This window comes from Mauremys mutica, chromosome 14, assembly GCF_020497125.1.
Source record: "Mauremys mutica isolate MM-2020 ecotype Southern chromosome 14, ASM2049712v1, whole genome shotgun sequence".
Lineage (NCBI taxonomy): Eukaryota > Metazoa > Chordata > Testudines > Geoemydidae > Mauremys > Mauremys mutica.
Genome location: NC_059085.1, coordinates 16,983,174 through 17,007,781, shown reverse-complemented (window position 1 = coordinate 17,007,781; position 24,608 = coordinate 16,983,174). Strand labels below are relative to the sequence as shown.

General features: G+C 40.0%; 1 protein-coding gene across 1 annotated transcript in view; it reads left to right on the top strand.

The window, feature by feature from the left end:
* FTO (FTO alpha-ketoglutarate dependent dioxygenase) overlaps positions 1 to 24,266 on the top strand; it is a 335,884-nt gene extending 311,618 nt beyond the window's left edge. Inside the window, exon 9 of the mRNA XM_044987017.1 lies at positions 23,749 to 24,266. Within this exon, the coding sequence (XP_044842952.1) occupies positions 23,749 to 23,890 (142 nt within the window). The 3' untranslated portion in view covers positions 23,891 to 24,266. The remainder of the gene's footprint in view (positions 1 to 23,748) is intronic.
* Positions 24,267 to 24,608: the final 342 nt, after the last annotated feature.

Here is a 24,608-nt window from a genome sequence, read left to right as displayed (position 1 = left end):
GGTGCTGAGTGCCTGTAGCCCGTTGGGTGTACAAAAAATGGAGGCAACTAAAATTAGTGGGCGCTTTTGAAAAGTTAAGCCTAATTAATTTTCCTTCTCAACATCTCTCTAATGCAGGATTGTGGTTTCTGCTTTATAAGATGGGGGAAATGGGGCACTGAGAAGCTTCAGGGGATATGTTTCCCGGTCACACGTCAGTGGTGGAGCCGGGAAACCTATCCCCTGAAGTAGAAACCAAAGCTCCTGAATTTGCCACTGTACTCGGACCACTGCACAATGCTGCCTTCTTTTATACTGCCAGTTTTAAAATTATAAATCGCCCAGTAGAATGCACCATTTTACTTAATGTGTACATCGTTATGCCATTCTACTGAAAAGACTGTAGTATTTTGATAACATCATCAACATAGGATATAATTATTAAAAGGAAATGGTTTTAGTCATAGCTTCTGTAAGGACTGACAAATTCTCTGTAGAGGGACTATGACAGATGCAAAAAAACAAACCCGTTATTCAACAAATATTCAGAATAATTTAGATGTAACAAATATAACGTGATAGTAAATATTTCTATGCTAAAAAAAAGTGCGGCTACTTTGTGGGGAGAATTTTCCTTCTATACATAATATCTCTCTATATTATCAGTATTTATTTACTTTTATTATGAAATCCTCCCAAATGGCAGGTTAGTACAATATTATGTGTGGCTAGAGCAGTAAATGGTTTCTAATTTTATGGAACTGTTAATTTAAAAATCACAAAGATATAAGATAATGCCACAGATCTTTCCCCACATTTGATTTTAAAAAGTAAAATATCTGCATGTATGGGGGTGGGTTCCATGTGCATTATAGAAGGTCAAACTAGAGGCACGTTAGGGTAGATAACATGATTGATTGATTCAATTCAGAGTACACTAAAGGACCATGATCTCGTTATGTATTGAAAGCCTGTTTTTTAGTTTGTGTATATTCCAAAGAGAAAGATTAAATGGGTCTGACATTATAGTTACATGTTATTTCCGAAATGTACTTTACCTACTAAAGTCATATTCCTGTCCCTTGATTGTATAAGTAAATGGAGCAATACAATCAAAAGATTACAGTTCCAAAGTTTCGTTCTGCCTGAATTGTTGTCGGTCTTTATAGAACTTTGGATTTATAGAAATATTCATTTTTTTAAAGAGGCATGTTTTACTAGGCAGATTATGAATCTGGTCATCCCAATGATAACCTAATAATGAGCATTGCAGAGAAGCATTAATAGACCCTAAATATTTGAGTTAATTCCCAGGCACTTTAGCCTATGGAACTGTTAATCTAGAAAGTGTGAACACAAATTTAGCAGTCTGCTGAGAAACCTGACTTTCCATCACTACTTTTGCAAGGGCAGAAGTTATTGCAGCTAATCAAGTTGGGTAAGCGATGAGGCCAAGTGGTTTCCCAGGTGACCTTGGTCCTTTAATGCATTGGAAGGAGCTGACTTTCCCCATTAATAGTTTTGTTTGTGAGAGCTGAAAAGGTGACTTGTAATACTGCTCCTTTTTCCTGATTCCTCCATAATGACATTTTGAACAGGCAGATGATGGCCTTTGATTCAGTATGACCTTCTTAGTTTTAGTGGGTACAGAATGCTTTAAGAGGAACAGTGTACATGAGAAGAAAGGTACATTCCATACCTAAGCTTTCCCCTGGAGAGCATCTTTGTAAACTTACATAGAAAATCAAGGGTAATTTTTATATATTTTTTATTTTTTTCTTTAACTTTATTATTGCTTGATTATCAGCTAAACTCTTCTGGCCTGATTCCCCTGACCTGTGAAGTCAGTTGAATTACGCCAGTGTATAACATGTGTAAGAGAAAGAAGAATGTGGCCTGTATGCTCTGTTAATAGATCCAGCGTTGCAATTAGATATTCTCAACAGTCTGCAGTCAGCACTTTAGGGTCTTCCTCTCCACACTGTTATAGGGTCCAAATACCAAAATGCTTTTCTTGGGGCTATGGAAGAAATGGAAGAAATCCTCTTCCATTCTGTTGGAATATCTATATCAGCTACCGTGCACCATTTTGCACAGAGCTACATTGCAAAGAATTTTCAGCAGTTAGTTAAATTCTGAGAAAAGCAACAAAGAGTCCTGTGGCACCTTATAGACTAACAGATGTATTGGAGCATAAGCTTTCGTGGGTGAATACCCACTTCGTCAGACGTATTCACCCACGAAAGCTTATGCTCCAATACATCTGTTAGTCTATAAGGTGCCACAGGACTCCTTGTTGCATTTTACAGATCCAGACTAACACGGCTACCCCTCTGATACTCAAATTCTGTGGTAAAGTTTCATGGAGTTTGGGTCAGGAGCAGGGCTGGCTCCAGGGGTTTGGCCGCCCCAAGCAGTCAAAAAAAAAAAAAAGCCGCAATCGCGATCTGCGGCAATTCAGCGGAAGGTCCTTTGCTCCGAGCGGGAGTGAGGGACCCTCCGCCGAATTGCCGTCGAATCCCTGAAAGTGCCGCCCCACTCCTGAGTTGCCACCCCAAGCACCTGCTTGATAAGCTGGTGCCTGGAGCCGGCCCTGGCCAGGAGGGACCATTTGATCATCCAGTCTGACTGAGCACGATACCTTGTGTTTGACTGAAGCATAAAGCACATCTTCAGGAAAGGCATTCAGTCTTAATTTGTAGACATCAAAAGATAGAGAATCCATCAGCTCCTTTGGTAGTTTTTTCAAGTAGTTAAGCACCTTCTCTGTTTAAAAAAAAATTGTATCTAATTTCTAATTTGAATTTGTCTGGCTACAACTTCCAGCCACTAGTTCTTGTTATGTGTTTTTCTGCTGGAATAAAGAGCTCTTTTGTACCTTGTGTTTTCTCCCTGTGAAGGTATTTATTAGGACTGTCAAGCGATTAAAAAATTGTGATTAATTGCATTGCTAAACAATAATAGAGTACCATTTATTTAAATATTTTTGGATGTTTTCTACGTTTTCAAATGTATTGATTTCAATTACAACACAGAATGCAAAGTGTACAGTGCTCACTTTATATTTATTTTTATTACAAATATTTGCACAGTAGAAAAGAAAAGATTTTTTTTTCAATTCACCTAATACAAGTACTGTAGTGCAATCTCTTTATCATGAAAGCTGAATTTACAAATTTAGAATTATGTACAAAAAATAAATGCTTTAAAAAATAAAACAATGTAAAACTTTACAGCCTACAAGTCCACTCAGTCCCTCTCTGATTTTGGATGGCACTTCAGATTCTTAAAGCTTGGGTCGAGTGCTGTGGCTATTTTTAGAAATCTCACATTGGTACCTTTGAGTTTTGTTGAATCTGCAGTGAAAGTGTTCTTAAAACGAACAAGTGCTGGGTCATCATCCGAGACTGCTATCACATGAACTATATGGCAGGGGTGAAAGTAACTGAAGGGACTTACCAGTACGCAGGGCCAGGGTCCTGAGCAAGGTGGGCGGGGTCTCAGGTGGAAGGGGCGGGGCCTTTAAATCCCTGGGCTCTTTACATTGCTGCTGGAGCCTGAGGGCTCCTGGCTGCTGCCACTACCCCAGGGCTCTGGCAGTGATTTAAAGGGCCAGGGGCTCCTGGCCACTGCTACCACAGCCAGAGCCCTGGGCCCTTTAAATCGCCGCTGGAGCCCTGTGGTAGCAGTAGTGGTGCCTGGGAACACTGGGGCTCTGGCTGTGATTTAAAGGACCTGGGGCTTCCAGCAGCGGCCAGATCCCCTGGCCCTTTAAATCATCGCTGGAATCCCGGGGCTCCCCGCCACCACCACTGCCGCTACCCCAGGGCTCCAGCAGTGGGGCTCTGGCAGCGATGTGGCCACTGCTGGGCTCCAGGGGCTCCAGCCGCTGCTGGGAGCCCAGGGCCCTTTTAAATTGTCGGCCTGGGAAAGCTGCCCCCTGCCAGTACGTCGGCTGTGTGATGGCTCTTGCAGGTACGCCATACCGGACCATACCACCTTACTTTCACCTCTGTATGTGGCAGAATGTGGGTAAAACAGAACAGGAGACATACAATTCTCCTCCAAGGAGCTCAGTCACAAATTTAATTAATGCATTGTGTTTTTTTTAATGAGCATCATTAGCATGGAAGCATGTCCTCTGGAATGGTGGCTGAAGCATGAAGGGACATACAAATGTTTAATATATCTGGCACATAAATACCTTGCAATGGTGGCTACAAAAGTGCCATGCGAACACCTGCTCTCAATTTCAGGTGATATTGTAAATAAGAAGCAGGCAGCAGTCTCACCCGTAAATGTAAACAAATGTATTTGTCTTAGCAATTGGTTGAACAAGAAGTAGGACTGAGTGGACTTGTAGGCTTTGAAGTTTTACATTGTTTTGTTTTTGAGTGCAGTTATGTAACAAAAAAATCTACATTTGTTAGTTGCACTTTCACAATAAAGAGATTGCACTACAGTACTTTTGCATGCAGTGAATTGAAAAATACTATTTCATTTATCATTTTTAGAGTGCAAATATTTGTAATCAAAAATAATAATATAACGTGATCACTGTACACTTTGTATCCTGTGTTGTAATAGCAATCAATATATTTTAAAATGTAGGAAAACATCCAAAAATATTTAATAAATTTCAATTGGTATTTTATTGTTTAACAGTGCAATTAATCGCAATTAATTTTTTTATCGTGATTAATTTTTTGAGTTAATTGCGTGAGTTAACGGTGATTAATTAACAGCCCTAGTATTTATGCACGGTAATTAAGTCATCCCTCAGTCTTCTTTTTGATAAGCTAACCATATTGACCTCTTTATGTCTCACATTGTAGGGCATCTTCTTCAGCTCGTGAATCATTTTTGAATGAATTATTTTCTGCACCCACTCCAATTTTTCAATATCCTTTTAAAAAGGAGGACAACAGAACTGTGTGCAGAATTCCACACATTGGTCTCGCCAATGCCATATACAGACATAAATTCCTTCCTTTTTCCTCTGTTTATACATCCAAGAATCACATTCGTTCTTTTCGCCACGACATTACACTGGTGGCTCATGTTCAGTTTCATAATTCTTTCAGTGCTCCAGGATACAGTGCCCCATTTTATAGGTATGACTTGCATTTCTTGCTCCTAGGTGGATAACTCTGTATTTGGCTGTATTAAGACACATTTTGTTTGAATCAGTCCAGGTTACCAGGCAATCCAGATCACTCTGTATGACTGCTCTGCCTTCCTTGGTATTTATGTAATCTTTGCAGATTACACAAAGTTTATAAGCAGCAATTTTATATTTACCTCTGAATCATTAATTAAAATGTTGAATAACATGAGGCCTAATATTGAACCCTGCGGAATCCCATTAGAAAAATTCCATTTGATGGTGATTCCCCACTGACAACTACTTTGTGAGATCTGTCAATACGCCAGTTCTCGATCACTTTACTGTGTGCACTGTTGATATGGTATAGTGCTATTTTTTTAATCTGAATGCTGTTCAGTATGAAGACTTCCAAAATAGCCTTACAGAAGTCTAGGTATATTACAACTATGCAGTTACCTTTCAACCAAACTCATGAAATCTCATGAAAAAATGAAATAATGTTTGCTACTAGAAACAAAATGAGAGACTGTGGCACAAGATATTGGATGATATACCTATGGTATGTAGACACTATCAGAAAGCAAAATTTGTTTGAATTTCCTGGAATTAAGAACAGCTGGATTAGCAGTAATTTCATTTAAACAAAGACTGAGATGAACTCATAGTTCAGGACAGTATTATAGCAATTTCCATTAGGAAGAGAAATGGGAAGAATTAGATCTGTTGGCCTGCACAAGGAAATAATGACTCTTGTGGAATGGGAAGAGGAAAATATTCATCAGCAATTCATGCAAAGAGGTCACTAATGTGGCTCAGCTGGCAAACAAGAAACCAGGAAAATTGGAGTTTGACAAATAACATTCAAATAAACAAAACAAAATATTTGGAAGGCCAAGACTATCTTGTTTTCATCAGGCTCCAGCAACTGTTCTTTTGCAGGCATGGAAAGCAAGGGAGTCACAACAGAGGACCCATTGTCAGAGAGATGGCAAAAATCCTTTATTGTATCTGTTCCACAGAAACTCTGGAAGGATGCAGGGCCGCCCAGAGGGGGGTGGCAAGTGGGGCAATTTGCCCCAGACCCCGCAGCGGCCCCCACAAGAGTTTTTTGGGGCCCCTGGAGTGGGGTCCTTCACTCGCTCCGGGGGTCCCGGAAAACTCTCGCAGGGCCCAGGCCCCCGGAGCTTCTTCCACTCCGGGTCTTCGGCAGTGGTGGTGGGGGGGGTCCTTCCACTCCGGGACCCACCGCCGAAGTGCCCCAAAGACACACGGTGGGGCCCCCCGCTGCTGAATTACCGCCAAAGTGGGACCCATTGCTGAAGTGCCGGGTCTTCTGCAGTAATTTGGCGGTGGGGGGCCCCGCCGTGGGTCTTCGGGGCACTTTGGCGGAAGGTCCCAGAGCAGAAGGACCACCCCCCCACCGCCGAATTACCGTCAAAGTGGGGACCCCCTGCCGCCGAAGACCACAGGCCCCCTGAATCCTCTGGGCGGCCCTGGAAGGATGGACTCACTTATTGATCAAACAGGTCTTGGTATTTAAACCTTTTAGTTATCCATACTCATCTGGCTTCATCTGTCTAACAGGAAAGGCTTTTTTTTAAGTATCTAATGTTACACAAAGATCCATATAGTTTACACCTGATACAATGACTACTGAGCAAAGTCACTATGCATGGCTACTCATAGTGTCATTGGTAGATTCTAGAAAAGTCCACCAAGGCATTACTTTAAGGAACATGTGACAAATGTTTGTCACATCACTTAATGCACTACTGGCAGGTGTTCAGATCCCATGATGATGTGCACAGTATAAGAACTTATATATTGAATAGAATAGAAAATACTGCTATCATAAGAAAAGTCTCAACTAACCAGGTATGCATGTATGGCTAGGGTTCAAACTCTGGTATAATTAGATCATCCCTAAGGCCCCAATTCAGCAAATTGTTTAAGCACTTACTTAAATCCATCCTACTCAGGAAAGTACAGAAGCACCTGCTTAACTTTAATCACATTCTGAAGGATTGTTGAAGTTCGTGGAACGTAAGCACATGGCGAAGAGCTTTGCTGAATTCTGATGGACTGCTGAATCAGGTCCTAAATTTGCTAATAGAAGTAGAATTTTAGAATTTCTACATGATGGTCTAAAAGGACATCTTAGATGACAGACTTATGCCACAATAGCATTACAGGTCAGTATGCTCAGCAAATGCCTGTGTTTTCAGCATTGACAAAGTTGGTTTCTTAAGCGAGTCACAGTGAATGATTAATCCACAGAAAATTCACAAGTGCTTGCTGGTTAATTTGAATTGTGCATTGCAAATGCCCACAAAATACCCATTTTGAACTACTTCTTAAGGTAGTGTCACCACCTACTTTATTATCATTAAAATATTCCCCTGTGGCAATAACTTTATCAAGAAGGAATTTCAAGACCTGGCGCATTATCTATTGAAAAGCAATTTAGTAGTTTCCATTCAGGCAAGATAGTTTTAAGAAAAACACTGAAGTTTACTCCGAAGGCAATTGCAATCTTCCATAGATCTCAGGATATTATATTACCTTCATTCTTTTCGAATCTGCAGCATAAGAAAGAGAAAGACTGACATAAATTGGATGTTCGAAGAGCTCTGAAGATAGACATCAGAAGGACTCAAGAGTAAGGAAAGATCTCAGAATTATTTGTTCTTTTCCATCTTAAAGTAAAAGAGAACAAAGCATCAAAGGCATCAGTAGTGAGATGGCTCAAAGTCAGTACTGTATATCATATTGTATAAAGCAAATGGTTTGGCACCACCAAAAAATCTAAAGTCCCGTTCTGTGGGAGCAGTACTGGCATTGTGGTCAGAAAGATCCTTTGCTTTATAGAAAATAAATATGGAAAATTTACTATACTAGGCACTACACGTTTTATCTGTTGGAAGCATTTGGCAGGTGAGTTCTGCAGTCCGTGGTGGCTCAGTCGTGGTTGGTGGACAAAATTAATGACTTTGACTTGTGCATTCTAGAGTTGGATTCTGCATTCCGTATAGGCTTCAATGGGAATTTTGTTTGTGCAAGGAGTGCAGGGTCAGATAGATGCATGTAATTCATCTTATCAGTTTTATTCTTATTCTTTAAATAAGATGGATGTGATCAGGACCCAGACAAGAAAATTTGTTCTCATCTTATAATCTCTTATTCAAATTCTCCAGTCCACACTGGAGTTTTAGTGGGATTAAAATAAAATATTAAAAAATGTTTTTAACTGTAATCTTTTGGGATCTAATTCTGTTCTCAAACTACTTTTACTCTGGAGTTACTCCTGGTTTGTACCAGTCTAACAGAGTTCAGAATGTGATCCTTTGACTCTGTATATGGATTGGGATAGTGTTTTATTACACTGGAGTAGAAGTGGTTATTAGATATCTCTCTGTATATTGCTTTGGAAGATTTCATACTGGAATGCAAAAAGATAATTACAGAGAATCCAGGAGTAGACAATTTGATACCTACCACAGTTGCTGATAGGGACAAAAACCCCTATAGTTAGAACTGGTCAACACAGAAAGTAGCAGAAATTCTAAGTTATGACTGCACCATTTATAAAACACTGAACCAAACCTATATGCATTATATACAATTCATAACACTAGTTGATTGGAACCTCGCCCGGACAAATCATCTTTGCTGTTTCTGCTATATTGAAATAAAGTTCTTCAGCAAAAACAGGAATATGTGTATGCACACACACACACACACACACACACACACACACACACACACACACACACACACACACACACACACTCCTTGAATGTTTTAGAATATATTGCAGCTATTTATAGGAAAAGACATATAACTCCCCTCCCCCCTTTGTCTGAGAGCTGAGCATTTTGACATTTCTCTCAGTACAAATAGAACTGCTCAGCAAGTCATAGTCGTGGGTGCGACTGGGAAATGGCAATTGGAAGATGTTCCTCCAAGGCTCCCATTTCTCTCATTGATTATTGTATGACAAACGAGCAATTGCTCTTCATCTCCTGCATGACCACTGATAATCAGGGACACTTGTTGATAGTGATTGCAATGGTTAAGTTATATTTCCAGGATTTTGAATCCCTAGTAGACTGTTTTCCAGCATTTCATTGGTGTTATGCAATTTTTATTTGTACCAGCATGAACATTCAATCAGAAATGTTAGGAAAAGACCTGTTAGATAATCTAGCGCATTCCCCTCCTGCCAGTGCAGGAGTGTTCCTTACAGTACATTTCTAAGTGCTTTATCCATAAAATATGGGTGGATAGAGAAATAGACATGTAGAAGTTCAGGGAATATTAAAATACCTGTTTGGATACTGTAGGAGTATATTTGACTAAAAAAAAAAATCTTCCTCTCCTTTTGTGGCTCTTGGTCCTTTTATTTCCCACTTTCCCCAGAATCTGCCCCTTCCTGCTTTCCTCTCACCTTGCTATGACCTAGGGGGAAAGATTACTTTTTAATAACGATGCTTTTCGATCTTAGCATTGTGTTGCACTTGTGGGACACAGGCCCAATCTTTGTTATACATTTTCCCCCCTACTGTGGGATTCAGTGTCTACAACAGCATAGTCTTGTAGTGTAAATAGGACCGAACCCTGTTTTAATTGTGTTCCCCAAGGCATGGATTCCAAGGCTCGAGCACACTTCAGGAATATGTTGGAAAATGTGACTTAGTTCTTTCTACACTGCAAGATCAAACCATTTTTTTAAATTTAAGGCACTATGGTGTACCTCAAAACATTAGATTTTCACACTGCAGACAGGGCTTTAGTCGGCCTGTCACCGTTTCTTTGCTACACTGAGCTCACTCTTTGACTAACCAGGTTTCATTACAGTCAATAGAGATCCCGTTTCATTCAGATGGACCAAAGTTGGTGGGAGCAGCACAGTGATAGGAGTTAATGGTTGGGGGGGAAGTGATTTGGGGGTTGGGTTTTTTGGGGGGGATGGGTTTGAGAGGGGGTTGCAGGTGAGAACTGATGCTAGTGAAATGGGACATTTGGAGGTACTACTAACAGAAGTGGTGGGGCAGGTCAGGGATTGTTTCAGGAACCTGGGAGGGCAGCAGTGGAGGGTTTGGGTCTGAAAGAATCTTAAAACTTGGTGGTTAAAGAGTCAGAGAACATTTTTCTACTGTTTTGCCCAGTCTAGTTTAAGTGTGTGAAACAGTGGGGTTTCTATCAGTCCCCTTGGGGGAAACTTTCACAGTCTAAAAAATCTTCTCTTGATCTCACTCCCATGTACACCAAATCAGGATTCTCCATTCAACAATGGGTTTCTATTTGCCTTTCCCACAAATGTGTAGGTTTGTAGTCCCTAATAACTAAGCTGCAAGGGCTAAATGCTCCTTTCCCGTGGAAAAACAATGATCAAAAATCTGCAACATATGTTCAGCTTCCTGGAAGAGACAAAGGGCACAGACTTCAAACACTAAGGATTCTTGGGAAAATCGGGCTCCCTCCTTGTAAATCCTGGGGCATCCTATGGAAATCCCACCCTGCTGCAGTACTTCCCCAGAAACTATGCTACCAGTTCATTTTCTCTGATTCATGAGCCTTGTATGTTCTCCACCTACCAAGAGAGCTAAAAGGCATGGATGGGGAGATTAAATGCTGCTTGAAGCATCATTAACTCTTGTGTGGGTTTCAGCCAGAAGAGAAGAACATGCCATGTAGTGCGTAGGTTAACAGAGGAGAGTATCTATAGCCTCCTGGGAAGCATACTACTGATATTCCATTTTCTGTTGGTTATATTGCCACTCCTCTTTCCTCTCTTTTATTTATTGCCACACTGCACAACAGAGGAGAGCATATGGCCCCAAGCAAACCTCCTAGTAAAATAAATGGGGGAAGTTCACAGCTCCGTGGGTGCTATTGTGTCAGTTTGTCTGTGGACTCAACAAGATAACCATGCATCAGTTTACATTGTCCAGACTATCTTCTCAACCAGAAGAGCTAGAAACTTTATGTTAATAAAAGCGTAGATTCTGGATAATACAGTACAATCTCTCCAAAGACCCTAAATCAGCAATTACATCTGCATTTCAGTGAGCATGATGGAACAATATCCCAGTTGATAATGCAAACAGGATGAAAATAGTTATTTTAAAACTGCATAAAATCAATACTTTGGGGGAAACAAGTCAGCTGTGTTTATACTCTCTGTGCCCAGCAGACATTTTGTTTTTGTCTGAGAAATCATAGGAAAGCACGTATTGTGTGTGAATTAAAACAGCAGATCGTACACTGTATGAGAGAGAAATGGAGCATTTTAGGTTCCTGTTGAGGGAACTGAGGTTGAGATATTTTTATGTTGTCTGGAGTCAAATCAGTATTCTCAGTCAAGAATTGCTGCACAGCCGTCATTTGTAATGAGACCAGTAAGCCTAAATCCACGCCTATGGTGTAGAAAATTTTCCTCTAAATGCTGAACCCTTTGGAGTGGTGGTATTATTTGTAAGTGTCCATATGGAGGGGTGTGTGCATAAATATGCATACACATTATTCTCATGCATTCAGGATACAGTGCAGCCGCGCATGTTATTCTAAGAAACGGGGAACAGAAGTCTCTGGGAAACAGGTAGTTGTTGCACATATACAATATGAAAACTGTAGGTTAGATTGGATTAAACATCGTGTTTCTGCAAATGCTGTGCTGTTTATGAAGTGTTGCTCTGGGGGATTTGTAACCCCTGTAGTATAGTGGTCAGATTTGTTGATTAAATAACCGGACAAACATGGCACACACGCTACCCCTGTGCAGGCATTCCTATGGGGGGAACAGGGACCACGGGGAGTTTCTCTATGCTTGTTCCTAGTCCTCTCAGGGGGACTAATTTGTTCCCAAACTGAACTGGCAGGAGACTTGTCCACTAACCACACAGACTTCGTAAGATCCATTCAGATCTCAAGACACAGAGAGGGAGCAGGACTGCCTCTGTGGAAGCCAAGTGTCTCTGCACTGCTCCACTGGCTATCTGGTCTCCTATGGGTATCATGACTCCATGCAGTCTCCAGCGTCACTACTCCAGGAACCTCCACCCTTCATCCTGTTTGGGACTATGGGCTTGGCTGACGTGATCTAATCTGATCAGAGGGAACTCTTTGATGGATTTCTGTTTGGAAATTCATTAGCGGAGCCAATCATACTGTTTCTGTGTCTTCTTTCTTCCTCCAGCCCATCCACCTAAAGCTGCAAAGTCCATACACCAGGAAGGGACTTTCCACTTGGCTGGGGTTGAGAGAAAGATTTGAGATGGGGAAAAGGGGCTTTTCAGTCTCATTTTACACCCTCCACTTCAGAGGTTAGCCTGCAGTCCACTCTTTGCTCTTTTCTGAAGTTACAGCCAGAAGTATGTTAGCAAGTGAGAAAAGCAGTGAAGTATGTTTGCACAGGGTTATTTAACACTGCTATTGAAAAACTTGGATGTCAGTTCCGTTTTCACTGCAATAATTACATATGTGATATTTTCTTAAAATTACAAGTTTTCCATAATTTTTTTTAAAATGTGGGAGCCTAATTGTTGATGCCCATGGCTAAACTCTCTCTCTTTGTTGTGTGAGTTCATCAACATTGGATTTTGCATGTATACTTTTATCTCTTTGGTTGTTATGATTTCATACATTTGGAGGAGATTAACTTCTTATTTGTCTAATTTTTCTCTGCATGATATTCCAGAACAAAGACGGGAGAAATAAATTTTGAATTCAATTTTCTATATAAAAACGTAAGAAACCTTGAAAGATGTATTACGTTACCTGGGCCTTGATTAGTACAGTACTGCTCCATAGTCAGGTTATTAAATATGGGTGGTGCTGACAATAGCAGACTTACAGAGATTAAAGCCCACATAAGCTTTCTCCAAAAGGTTACATAAAAACTCATCTAAAAATTCTAATCTTAACAGTATTAAAATTACTATTATTGCTCCTATATCCGATAGCCTTTGAATTTATTTTATTTGATTAATCTCCGTCCTATGTGAGTGCCTTTGCATATACATATGTGAGTTCCTTTTAACATACATTGATATATGTGCATGAAAATATTGATTCTACTTAGTTCCACCGAGTGGGTATTGTTTTAGGGCCTTGAACAGTCTTTATGTGAAGAGAAAAGACAGATACTACTTGTGTGTGCCTTGCTATTTCCATCAGTGTGACATTCTGTAAAACCCAGTAGTTGGACTCAAGCTTACCGTCCAGTTCTCAGGTGAGCAGATGGAGGGTGGGGGAGAAATATTAAGCTTGCAATTTGGGTAATAATAGAAACACTGGCATTTTAAAGCTCATGCAGCTGTCACTTAAACCTCTTTATTGTCAAATTCATTTGTCTCACCCCTGCCTCTATGTAGAACAGCAAAACACTCTCTGCAGGACAATGTTAAAAACTGGATTCTTATTCAGATTTACTTTGCAAAACCACATACAGTGGTAATGCTGGTTGATTTCAGGTCATCAAGCTTGGGTCACGAGTGATTCCCCCGGATGCTGCATCAGAGCCCTCATTACCAATGGAAAGAATGCCTGCAGGAAGCTCAGGGTTTTTTGTGAGCAGGACTACAAGCTTCTGTAATGTAGTAAGAGTCAAATTCACCACTGGCACATTTGGTTACAGCTTTTTTGAGTCAGAGTTTGGGGTGGATGTTTTACCACCCCTGCGGTTATCTGTGGAAGGATCATATGTAGCCTTTCATATATTCTTGGATTATAAACTCTTAACTGGAACGCTCTCAATCCAACCCTAACTCTGGCATTCCTGCTCCCAGTTCCTCACCTGGGAACAAATTCATTTTCTCAATTGTCTCTTCCCTCTATAAATGAATAGCAATTGCTCCTGCTCTGAGCTACTACTCACTGTTGGGCACACTCTAGCTACAGCATATAAAAGAGCATCAGCACAGACTGAATGTAAGTGGGCCAGACCACTACGGACCAGATTTTCAGAAGATCTCAGCACCCTTCAGTTTCCATCTTGCCACTTCAGTTTAGGACCTGACTGGGAGCTGAGTGCTTTTGAAAATCTGGCCCTTAAAGTCAATCATGATGATACTAAACTACTCAAGATAGTTAAGACCAAAGCAGATTGTGAAGAACTTCAAAAAGATCTCACAAAACTAAGTGATTGGGCAACAAAATGGCAAATGAAATTTAATGTGGATAAATGTAAAGTAATGCACATTGGAAAAAATAACCCCAACTATACATACAACATGATGGGGGCTAATTTAGCTACAACGAGTCAGGAAAAAGATCTTGGAGTTATCGTGGATAGTTCTCTGAAGATGTCCACGCAGTGTGCAGAGGCGGTCAAAAAAGCAAACAGGATGTTAGGAATCATTAAAAAGGGGATAGAGAATAAGACTGAGAATATATTATTGCCCTTATATAAATCCATGGTACGCCCACATCTCGAATACTGTGTACAGATGTGGTCTCCTCACCTCAAAAAAGATATTCTAGCACTAGAAAAGGTTCAGAAAAGAGCAACTAAAATGATTAGAGGTTTAGAGAGGGTCCCATATGAGGAAAGATTAAAGAGGCTAGGACTCTTCAGTTTGGAAAAGAGAAGACTTAAGGGGGGACATGATAGAGGTATATAAAATCATGAGTGATGTTGAGAAAGTGGATAAGGAAAAGTTATTTACTTATTCCCATAATACAAGAACTAGGGGTCACCAAATGAAATTAATAGGCAGCAGGTTTAAAACAAATAAAAGGAAGTTCTTCTTCACGCAGCGCACAGTCAACTTGTGGAACTCCTTACCTGAGGAGGTTGTGAAGGCTAGGACTATAACAATGTTTAAAAGGGGACTGGATAAATTCATGGTGGCTACGTCCATAAATGGCTATTAGCCAGGATGGGTAAGAATGGTGTCCCTAGCCTCTGTTCGTCAGAGGATGGAGATGGATGGCAGTAGAGAGATCACTTGATCATTGCCTGTTAGGTTCACTCCCTCAGGGGCACCTGGCATTGGCCACTGTCGGTAGACAGATACTGGGCTAGATGGACCTTTGGTCTGACCCGGTACGGCGTTTCTTATGTTCTTATGTAATCAGACTAAATTTTGCATTTTGTTTGAGGCTTGTTTTTTTTTAAGTTTTAGTTTGCACTGTCAGGTAAGAGCCAACCTCAAAGAAAATGTCTCCCCCACAGATTGATCACCTTTCTCTTCTCTAGAGAGCGTGGTGTGAGTGCAATTTCTGCACTAGTAAAATGCTAAGAAAATTGGTAATGTGGATTCAGAATGAGCCTCAAAATTCCAGTTCTGAAAAAAATGGAATTTAAATATATCATCCCAGGACATCCTATTGTTATTTCTGAAGGAATAAATAGCATCCAGCCATATGATTTTTTTTTCCTGGTTACATTTCTCTAAACTCCTTCTAACTCAATACATTTCCATTATCTCACTGTTTTTCAGCAAGCAGCAGTTTGATAGGTCACTCAGTGTGAATCTCTTACTCAGAATCTTGTAACCAATGTGTATAGAGTTGGCCTGCCAGTATTTTACAGAGATAACTATAGTGATCAGGAAGTAATTTTGTCCTCCTTGAAAGCACAAGCAGCATCAAGGGAGATGAACTCACACTCCAGTTCCAAGCACCCTGAACTTTGCTGAAGTTCTGATTTATATCTAGTATCAGAGGGGTAGCCGTGTTAGTCTGGTTCTGTAGAAGCAGCAAAGAATCCTGTGGCACCTTATAGACTAACAGACGTTTTGCAGCATGAGCTTTCGTGGGTGAATACCCACTTCTTCGGATGCAAGAAGAAGAAGTGGGTATTCACCCACGAAAGCTCATGCTGCAAAACGTCTGTTAGTCTATAAGGTGCCACAGGATTCTTTGCTGATTTATATCTAGACGTTGTGCCTACTCCTTTCTCTAAAACAAGCTGAACCAGATGCCTAGAATTGAACCTTAACCCTGAACCTTAGGGAAGTTCAGCTCCAGTTCCAAATGTAAGCCTTGCTGCTAAGGCCAATCTCCAACTAAAAGGTCTCCTGACAGAGCATAGTAGTAATTCCACTCTGATACATTGCCCCAGATTGAAACTCTCTGAGAGAAAATCCATAGTTAATGCAATGGCTACAGTACATTTTTCTTCCGATGGTAGAGTCACTGTTTTTTCAAAAGTGTTTATTTTCATTGTTGTTCTCCGAGGACAATAAGTCCATTCTACTGAACAGCAAGGAAAGTTACTTTAGACCTCTGAAATTGTATACCTTTTGTTTCACAGATTTCTACAGCTCTATGCCGCAGAGCTATGGAATTCAACACTGCGTTCCCTAAAGCTTATAATTGGGCTGCCTCAGACATGATACATATAATCTCCAAGCCATTTGACCCCTATATTGTTATATGCGGTCAGGTAGGAGCAATGCAAGTTTCAGGTGACCCTATCATGTGACTGAGATCAGAGGTCAGCAACTCCTAACTGTTCAGCTGTCAGGGTAGCCCATTCATCACCATTGTTATGTAACTGACATGCTGACAAATAGACCTGGGTATAAAATTGTTCTCAGCATTCTACCTGATGGCCTTAAACCTTAATTGGTGGCTGTAAATTTTCATGTTAACAGCTACTGTGACCAGACAAGTGCCTGGAGTGAAGGGAAGGATAAAATTAGGCCTATCATAATTTGTTAAATTGTTAATGTCATAATGGACACCCACCTGGTTAAGTGGATAAATGCTTTCTCTTTACAAAGCTTTCCCTAACCCCACTGTATCATGTCAGGCATTTTTATCCTCACACCTTTCGATTTACCATGAAAATATAGTACAAGATCATTTATTTTAATGGCAGATGTTACAGTTTTGATACTTTCTAAGGAATTTATCCCACTCCGCCATTCATGACCAAAGATGAAGGACATTGTCCACCATCAAGCTAATTCTTTACTTAAAAGCAATACTTTTCATGTTCTTTACCAAGCAAATCAGTCTGTTTAGCAAATCAGATTTAGTTTTCTTTCTATGACATCTTAAAATAAAAATGATAAAAGATTGCATGTTGTGATTGCAAGTGACATCAGCTGATTTACTTAGATAAGATGCAAGGCCAAAGAACTGATCACAGTCAGACATTTAAAAAGTCTGGATTTTTTTAAGGGATGTAAACTTCAGTGACCTGGCCAAATTTCAGCTTGGATAATTACATCTAGTTTATAGTAGTCTCTCTGCAGCTTCCATTGGATATGACATTTTTCTTGTTACCTTGGGCCATTGTCAGGGTTGCTGTTTGCTGGTAAACATTTAGGGGGAAATCATGGTCCTGTTGAAGTCAATGGGAGTTTTGCCATTGACTTCAATAGGGCCAGGATTTCAACCCTGATGCTTACCACCCCAGAAGTAGCTGCATTATACTGGCAAGAGAGGCATTTTGTGTGTGTGTAATTATTGAGGTTTACTCACCTGAGTAATCTGTACTCACGTTACTATTCTCATATTTTTCTATAGGGTTGAGCACACAAATATACATAATTCGAGAGAAATGCATTCTCTGGTACAATGCTAAAATAGCTAAGGATGTGGGTTCAGAATGAACTAGAATAATCTTAAAAGTCAGTGGAACTATTCATCTGTCATAATTACTCAGGAGAGGAAAGATTTGAAGGCTCAGGACCTAGGCCACAATCCTGCAAGGGGAACTGTGTATATAGATGCCTATGCTTGTGCAGAGTCCTGTTGAACTCAGTTGGACTCTGCTGGCTCAGTTGTTCAACCATGCAGACTTCTTTGCATGGGCAGGACCCAACTTGGTAAGATCCCTGTGAATCTTCATGCTGTCTAAAGAGAACATTTATTATTCAGAACAGTGTACATGTTAGAAATGTTAAATCATTTTAATCAAGGTTGATGCATGCACATGTCTTATTGGGGAATTATTCAGTATAACAACCCATTTCTTTGCAAATCTCTAATGATTCTACTGACATACAGATATTGCATATGAATGCTATATTTTCATCTGGACATCTACCCAGCCTCCACTTGTGCATGTGAAAAACTTCCTAAGGATGTACATTCACTTCTGCTTTAAAAATTCTAACACCTTTGCGCACACAGTGTTGGAATTTGCATCCTGAAAACTCAATAGAATAATTGGACTTCAAGTGTGCAAATTCAATTACTTTAAAAGTTCTAAAACCTGCTCATGTGCAAGTGCATACACAGCTGTGGATACCTGCGGACTATGGCCAAATGTACATGTCTATGCAGTTTGGCATGTGCACAAGTGAATGCCATGAGCTGAAAATCAGCCGGCTTTATTCAACTAGTATAGCACCTAAGCATGTGGCTCAGGCCCTCAGAGTCTGATGTTCAAAGGTGCTGAGTACCTGCAGCTCTTATTGAATTCAAAAACAGGCCCTTGCAGTTTGGTGTCCTTTTGCTTGGAAACGGTCTTATTGACCTTTTACCTGTGCCACTGTTTTATAGAAGCACAGTTCTATGAGATAGGTATATCTCCATGTTTTATTTGTTTTATGTTTTTATTAGACAATATCTTTAGCCCAGTGTATCACCAACAGAGCACACTGTGGTGCCCAATATTTTCCATTTCTACGTGTGATAAAGGGGTGGCTTTAGTGTTTCTAGAGAGAGCAATAGAGATAATAACTAATAATAAGGCTTTCAATCTGTGCATCTTAAAGCACTTTTCAGCATTAAGGATCCAGGTATAACTCTGCAATTCTCTGGAGTGTTTGAGTGAATACTTACTGCTCTGGCAATGATGGATGGGGGGCGGGGGTATTAGCTCCCGTATAAAGCATAATGCCTCCAGAGTAGTACGTGTCCCCCTCAATTATCCCCTTTTGCACTTATTGGTACGTAGTGGAGACAAGGCCATCACCTTGCCCACCGTTTTGCCTCACCAACCCCTATCTGGTCCCCACCACTGTTTGCACTCCTGAGCAAAGTCAACCAAATTAGGGCTACCTCCTGTGGGCGGGGAGGCAGGGAATAGACTCACTGTGCCCTCTCCCCATTCTAGTTACCCTGTGCAGGGTGAACCACTCTAAGTGCCTACACTTCTGTGGGGTAGATAAATGTGTTACGAGAAGCCAGGAGTCATATCTCACAATTCCGCAACTGCATTAATCACATACTTCCATAGCACCCACATTTTTCTGCATGTGATCCTAGTCCGCATACTTGAACAGAAAAGTATTTGCCTGAAATAAGAGTATGTAAGAATATTGATACTTATTCCTTATTCGCTGCAAAACTTAGGGGAAAGAAAGAATACTGTTTCTAAAATCAATGGCTAGCACATTACTGTAAAATCTATCGATTAAAAACACGAAGTATAATGTTAGTCATTTAGTCTGTGGAATGATGCAATACTGAAATAAATTTATCCTTTGACTTTTGCATTAACCTTTTATTGACTGCTTGCATACCCATAATTAACACACACTTTAGCTAAAGTGGTTAATTTTAGCATCATGATCAGTGTCCTCTAATGTAGCTGACATCCTGATCATCAAAATGTAAGTGCAATCCTAGAGATGATAACTAGGGAAATATCTGTTTTAGTGAATTTGTACTTGCCCATAGTGAGATTAGCCACCATCTCGGTGAAACAAACAACTCTTATAAAAATTGTATATTCTTGTTTAATTGAATTGTTATGAAAGGAAAATTAGTTGGTAATATTAATAAGCAAAAGAGATTTCCTATTGTATGCCCATAGTCAGGATCAAAACTAGTTGAATATGGTGGGAGAGAGGTAATGAGAATGTAGATCAGTGCACAGTGAATTGTAATCAACTGCTACTTCCAAATGGACATTGTAATTGAAACTGGGATGGTTTTGGTGGTATTGGTGAGGGCCTGGGGAAGGTGAGGCTTTGGAAACGTGGACACCTACCACACGTTTATAGGTACTAGTCATTTATATTTTAAAATGTCCCTTTTCCTGTTTGGTGGATTTTTATTACCAATGGGCTGGAGGGCCACTCTGGCGCTAAGCTGATGTGTTGGAAATATGCTGCAGCTGTTGGTCAGTCAGCCTTCTGTGAGCAGGATACGAAAGAATCCAAGATTCAGTAGCTCTGCCTGGTCTAGATAAAAGAGGGCTTTTTCTGCACCAGCATGTACCTATATAGTCCCTGTCCCCCCCACCCCATCTCTTCCAGTCACCTGGGGGGGAGGGGCGGGATGAATCCGCATCCCCAGGCTGACCTGCTCTGCCGCTGCAGTCAAAAGCACCTCCTTGGCTCTCTAGCCCTTAAAGGGGTACACACCTTTTTGAACGAGCCAGATAACAGCCCCCCGCGCCCCCCCCCGTCGCTTAATGTGCAGTGAGGTCATTCCGCAGGGATGGCCTAGTTCAGCGTCTCACTCATCCTATCTATGAACCCATGACATTCCCAGCCTGCTACATGCAATACATATTGTTCCAACTTACTCTCTTTTGAGGGGTTGGCCTTTTTTGGTTACTCAAATTTCAACCACCAAATATAATCCTCAGCCTAAGCTTTTTACTCCCCACCAAGTTTGGGTGTTCCTAGGGTTTCCCCAACAGCACCTCCTCTGTTGTAGATCCTAATTCCTCCTGCCTCTGGGAGGAGACATTTTTATATCCTGTGAGGAGTTAATGTGGCTTAGCAGTAATTCCACTATATATTTTTATGAGAGGTTCAATGCCTTTGGATACCTGTGCCCCTATGCAGGTGGCTCAGGTCTGTCACTCTGTTATAGTATCAAAGACCAGACCTGGGACAATACCCTTTACAATTGTGGGGAAATGTATTAAAGTTAGGACTAAAAATATTACTACCAAAAGGCTACTGACTCCTTTTCACATCAAAAAGGGGGTACATAATCAGATGGCCTATTTCAGTGTTGTGGATGCTACTTCATGTGATAACAGCATCACCCAAGTTGTTTATGGTACGATGAGTGTTGCCAGGCACAGCATCGTCTTTAGCAGTGATTTCGAAGGACCTAATCCTGCCACCTTTTTACTTGTGTAATTCCCATATAAGTCAGTGGGGCCTGACCGAGGGCCAAAAACCCTGGTTGAAAATAGGTGATATACATAATGTATATGTTTACCATTCGCAACTTCTCTCACTAGAAAAGTGACATTAAAATAGGTGAACAGAACAAGTAGAAGAAGTGATCAGAGTGCACTCATCTGTGACTTTCAGAGGAGCCCCAGACTGGGTAGATATGGTGTGGAGGGCATGGAAATGTTGGGATGCTGGCACTGGCCATTTCTCTCCCTTCTCAGTTGCACTTCTGGCCTCAGACTTGTGAATCAGGAAGACTCTTGTGGATGGTCACTGACATCAATCCCTCATGTAGAATATAATATGGCTCAAGGTTCCCAAGTGCATGACTGTCATGTAATGAGGCATGTGCTCAGCAAAGTATACCATGTGGTGAGGTGACCTCTCAGACTATCTCTGCTAGAGGAGCAATGGAGCAGCTTGCACTGCCACTCCTGGGCTGCCCAAATGACAGCAACTTTGGTAACTATTGGTATATTTAAAGTGACCACTGATGCCCAAAATTCAAATGTGAGGAAAAAGTTGGTAGGAAATAAATTACATAGGGAGGCTCTGAAGGTTAAGAATATACACTACGGCTACACAGGCATTGAAAGGTGATGCATGTTCCCTCCCAAAGAATTTAAAGTGATTGTTATTAATAAATTGACTTTTGCTAAAGCACATAATATGCCTGGCAATCTTTACTAGCAGAGCCTCTTGATGTGTCAGCTGTAATAATCTCTACACGGTTTAATTTATCCACTTTTAGATTGAAATGCTTACACTGGAATATCTTATACTACCCAGCAAATTGAGCATGTTATTTTGTGCCGAGACCGAAAATAAAGCAAGATTTTAAAAGCCTTACAGAGTTATGCTTTAATTAGGTTCAGCTTCTCTTGCATATTAATTTTCTCCTGTTCCTTTATATAATTTGGAAAATGTCTTCAGAACATGATGGCACAATCAGTTAAGTACCTCTCAGAACTCATACACTAAACTGCATTTGCTCTAACAACTGTTATAAAGCAGCCTGCAAAACAAATCCTCTGTTATTCTGTACAGTGCAGCTTATCAATGCAAACAGTTTAATATTTATGCTAAGAGGATTGTCACAAGTAGCTTCTGTTCCTTTAATTCTTGTTTTAAATAAATAATGAGAACATTTAAACACATTACTCTTCTCAAGGCCCTGAGGTCGGCTAATCTTATTATTTATGAAGTGATGTGCTACATAATAGTACTTAGTGCATGTTAACAGATGCTATTATCAGGGGCTGATGTGGAGAGCTGAAGATATATTGGAATGTTATGTGTTAATACTGTCCTTGTAGTATAATGTACGATGGATTGAGTGCACAGGATGCCGCAATTAACCGCACACCAACATGGGTGTAAAGTTGAAGTATGTTTTCTCATGGGTATTACACTGCCATTAATAATTCCCAAGAGAAGAAGACATCTTTCATTTGGGAACATTCTCTTCCAGAAGTCCTCGAGAGGGGGCCAGGAAGTTATATGAGTTGATCTTGTTCATTTTGCAGAGCTGAAAAATACCTGAGTGGTATAAAGGCACTTAAAAATAAATTTCATTTTATATTTTTTAAATAATTAAAGACTTCTATTTATATTTTGCATACAAAATATAATTTTGTATATTTCTTACTGGGGATAAAACAGTTAAATTCTATCTATGTGATCTGATGTTTCTTGTAAAGAAATGAATTAATCTCCTGTACATATGAAGTAATAGTACTTGGCACTTTTCATCATCATAATGCTTTACAGACATTAGTTAGTTAATCAGCAAATGGTAAATAAAAAAAGTCACTGAATTGTTACAAATTTTCTAATGCAGTGCAAATAAGTGGCAGCCTGTATTACAAACTAATCTTAAGAGATGTGACTGTTGCTACTCATAAAACTTTCCTGTGCTGGGCTGCAATTTAGCTGCATATTATAATTAGACTTCACTAGTATTGATGAATAATCCATTTAATAAAAAACACTGTAATTTAAAAGTTTTCTCTGGGGACTAACATACACTAACATCTTAATTTAATTTTATTGAAGTTTTGCCTACCTATCCATCAGTGGAAATTGTTATTAGCTTCCATTTGCATATATCTTTATACAATTTTCCCTTTTTACATTGCTTTTTTCAGAGCAAAGGAGGCTTATACACTTGTAAATCTCTAGAATCTACAAAGCCAATCCTGCTTCTGTAATATTGTTTAATCTATCCCCCGACCTTAATGCAGTAAATTCAGTTTAATCTTTCTCAATAGTCTAGTAATACACTGAAAACCCACAAACATTTAAATCTGATAATAGTTTAATCATGTACTTTAAATAACAGCTGAGATAATGAAAAAATAATTCACCATAAAAAGGTACGCAAACTGAATTTTCTCTCCGATTGGCTTTCTAAGAAATCCCTGTAGATAACACAAAGCTTACAACAGAAAACACGTCTGCTTCTCTGTAAGTGAACAACCCATTTTGTCCACAGATTTGTTCTCTCTCTCACTCTTTGTTTGTTTATCTTAATGGACGAATATACCTTTCTGGGAGTTTGGTTTCTTGACATTCCTTCTCTTAAAAGTAATTCTTTGTTCATCTTTTTTTTTTCAGATGCCAATGCCAACTTGCAATGAGTTTGCCAGAAGAGCAAAAGCCAAAGTGCCATCCCTTCTGGAAGGATGACGATCCCAGTATGCCTCTGCCATATGATCTTGAAGAAGTCATTGCTAACCTGCAAACTCCGCTTGAGTAGATGGAGCACTAGAAGATGTGCTCCCAGTTTAAAATGACCAGTGCTCCACTTTTCATCCTTTTGAAAGAAACGTAGTCAAAATGGAATAAATCTCTCAAATTCTCTTATCCTTAAATCATATGAGTTATTTTATGTCTTCTCTGAATGCAGATATATGCTTTTTACCCTTTTTATGCCCTTTGTAACTGGATTATGGTTCTTAGCTACTGTTTTAGTGATTGCCACACAAAAAGAGGACTAAGCATCAAAATATGAGAACTTAAAAGTAAGGTTGTTTGTGATCTGTTTTGAAATAATATTCCAGAAAAGCCAGCAATTCCATGCTGGACTATACAGGACTATCCTGAATAAAAGAGTGTTAATTTTCTTTAATTTAAATTGTATTCTAAATTAAACTGGTTTATTTCCTGAAGTCATATAACCAAAACGTGTAACATTCATTGCTTGACATTGCTACTAAGAAGGGCATTATTCTATTTAAAATCATAGTGAGGCCAACTCTACACTAGGTGCACTTTGCCAGGATAGCTATACCAGTATACTATACTGGGAAACTGCTCTGACTGTAGACTCAGCTCATAGCAGTTGTGTCTTTGCCAGTATAGCTTATTCCAAGTCAAAATAATTATACCAACAGAAGCACTGTTTTGCAGTATAACTGCATCTACATTAGGAACTTTTGCCAGCACAGGTATGTCAGTCAGGGATCACATCTCTT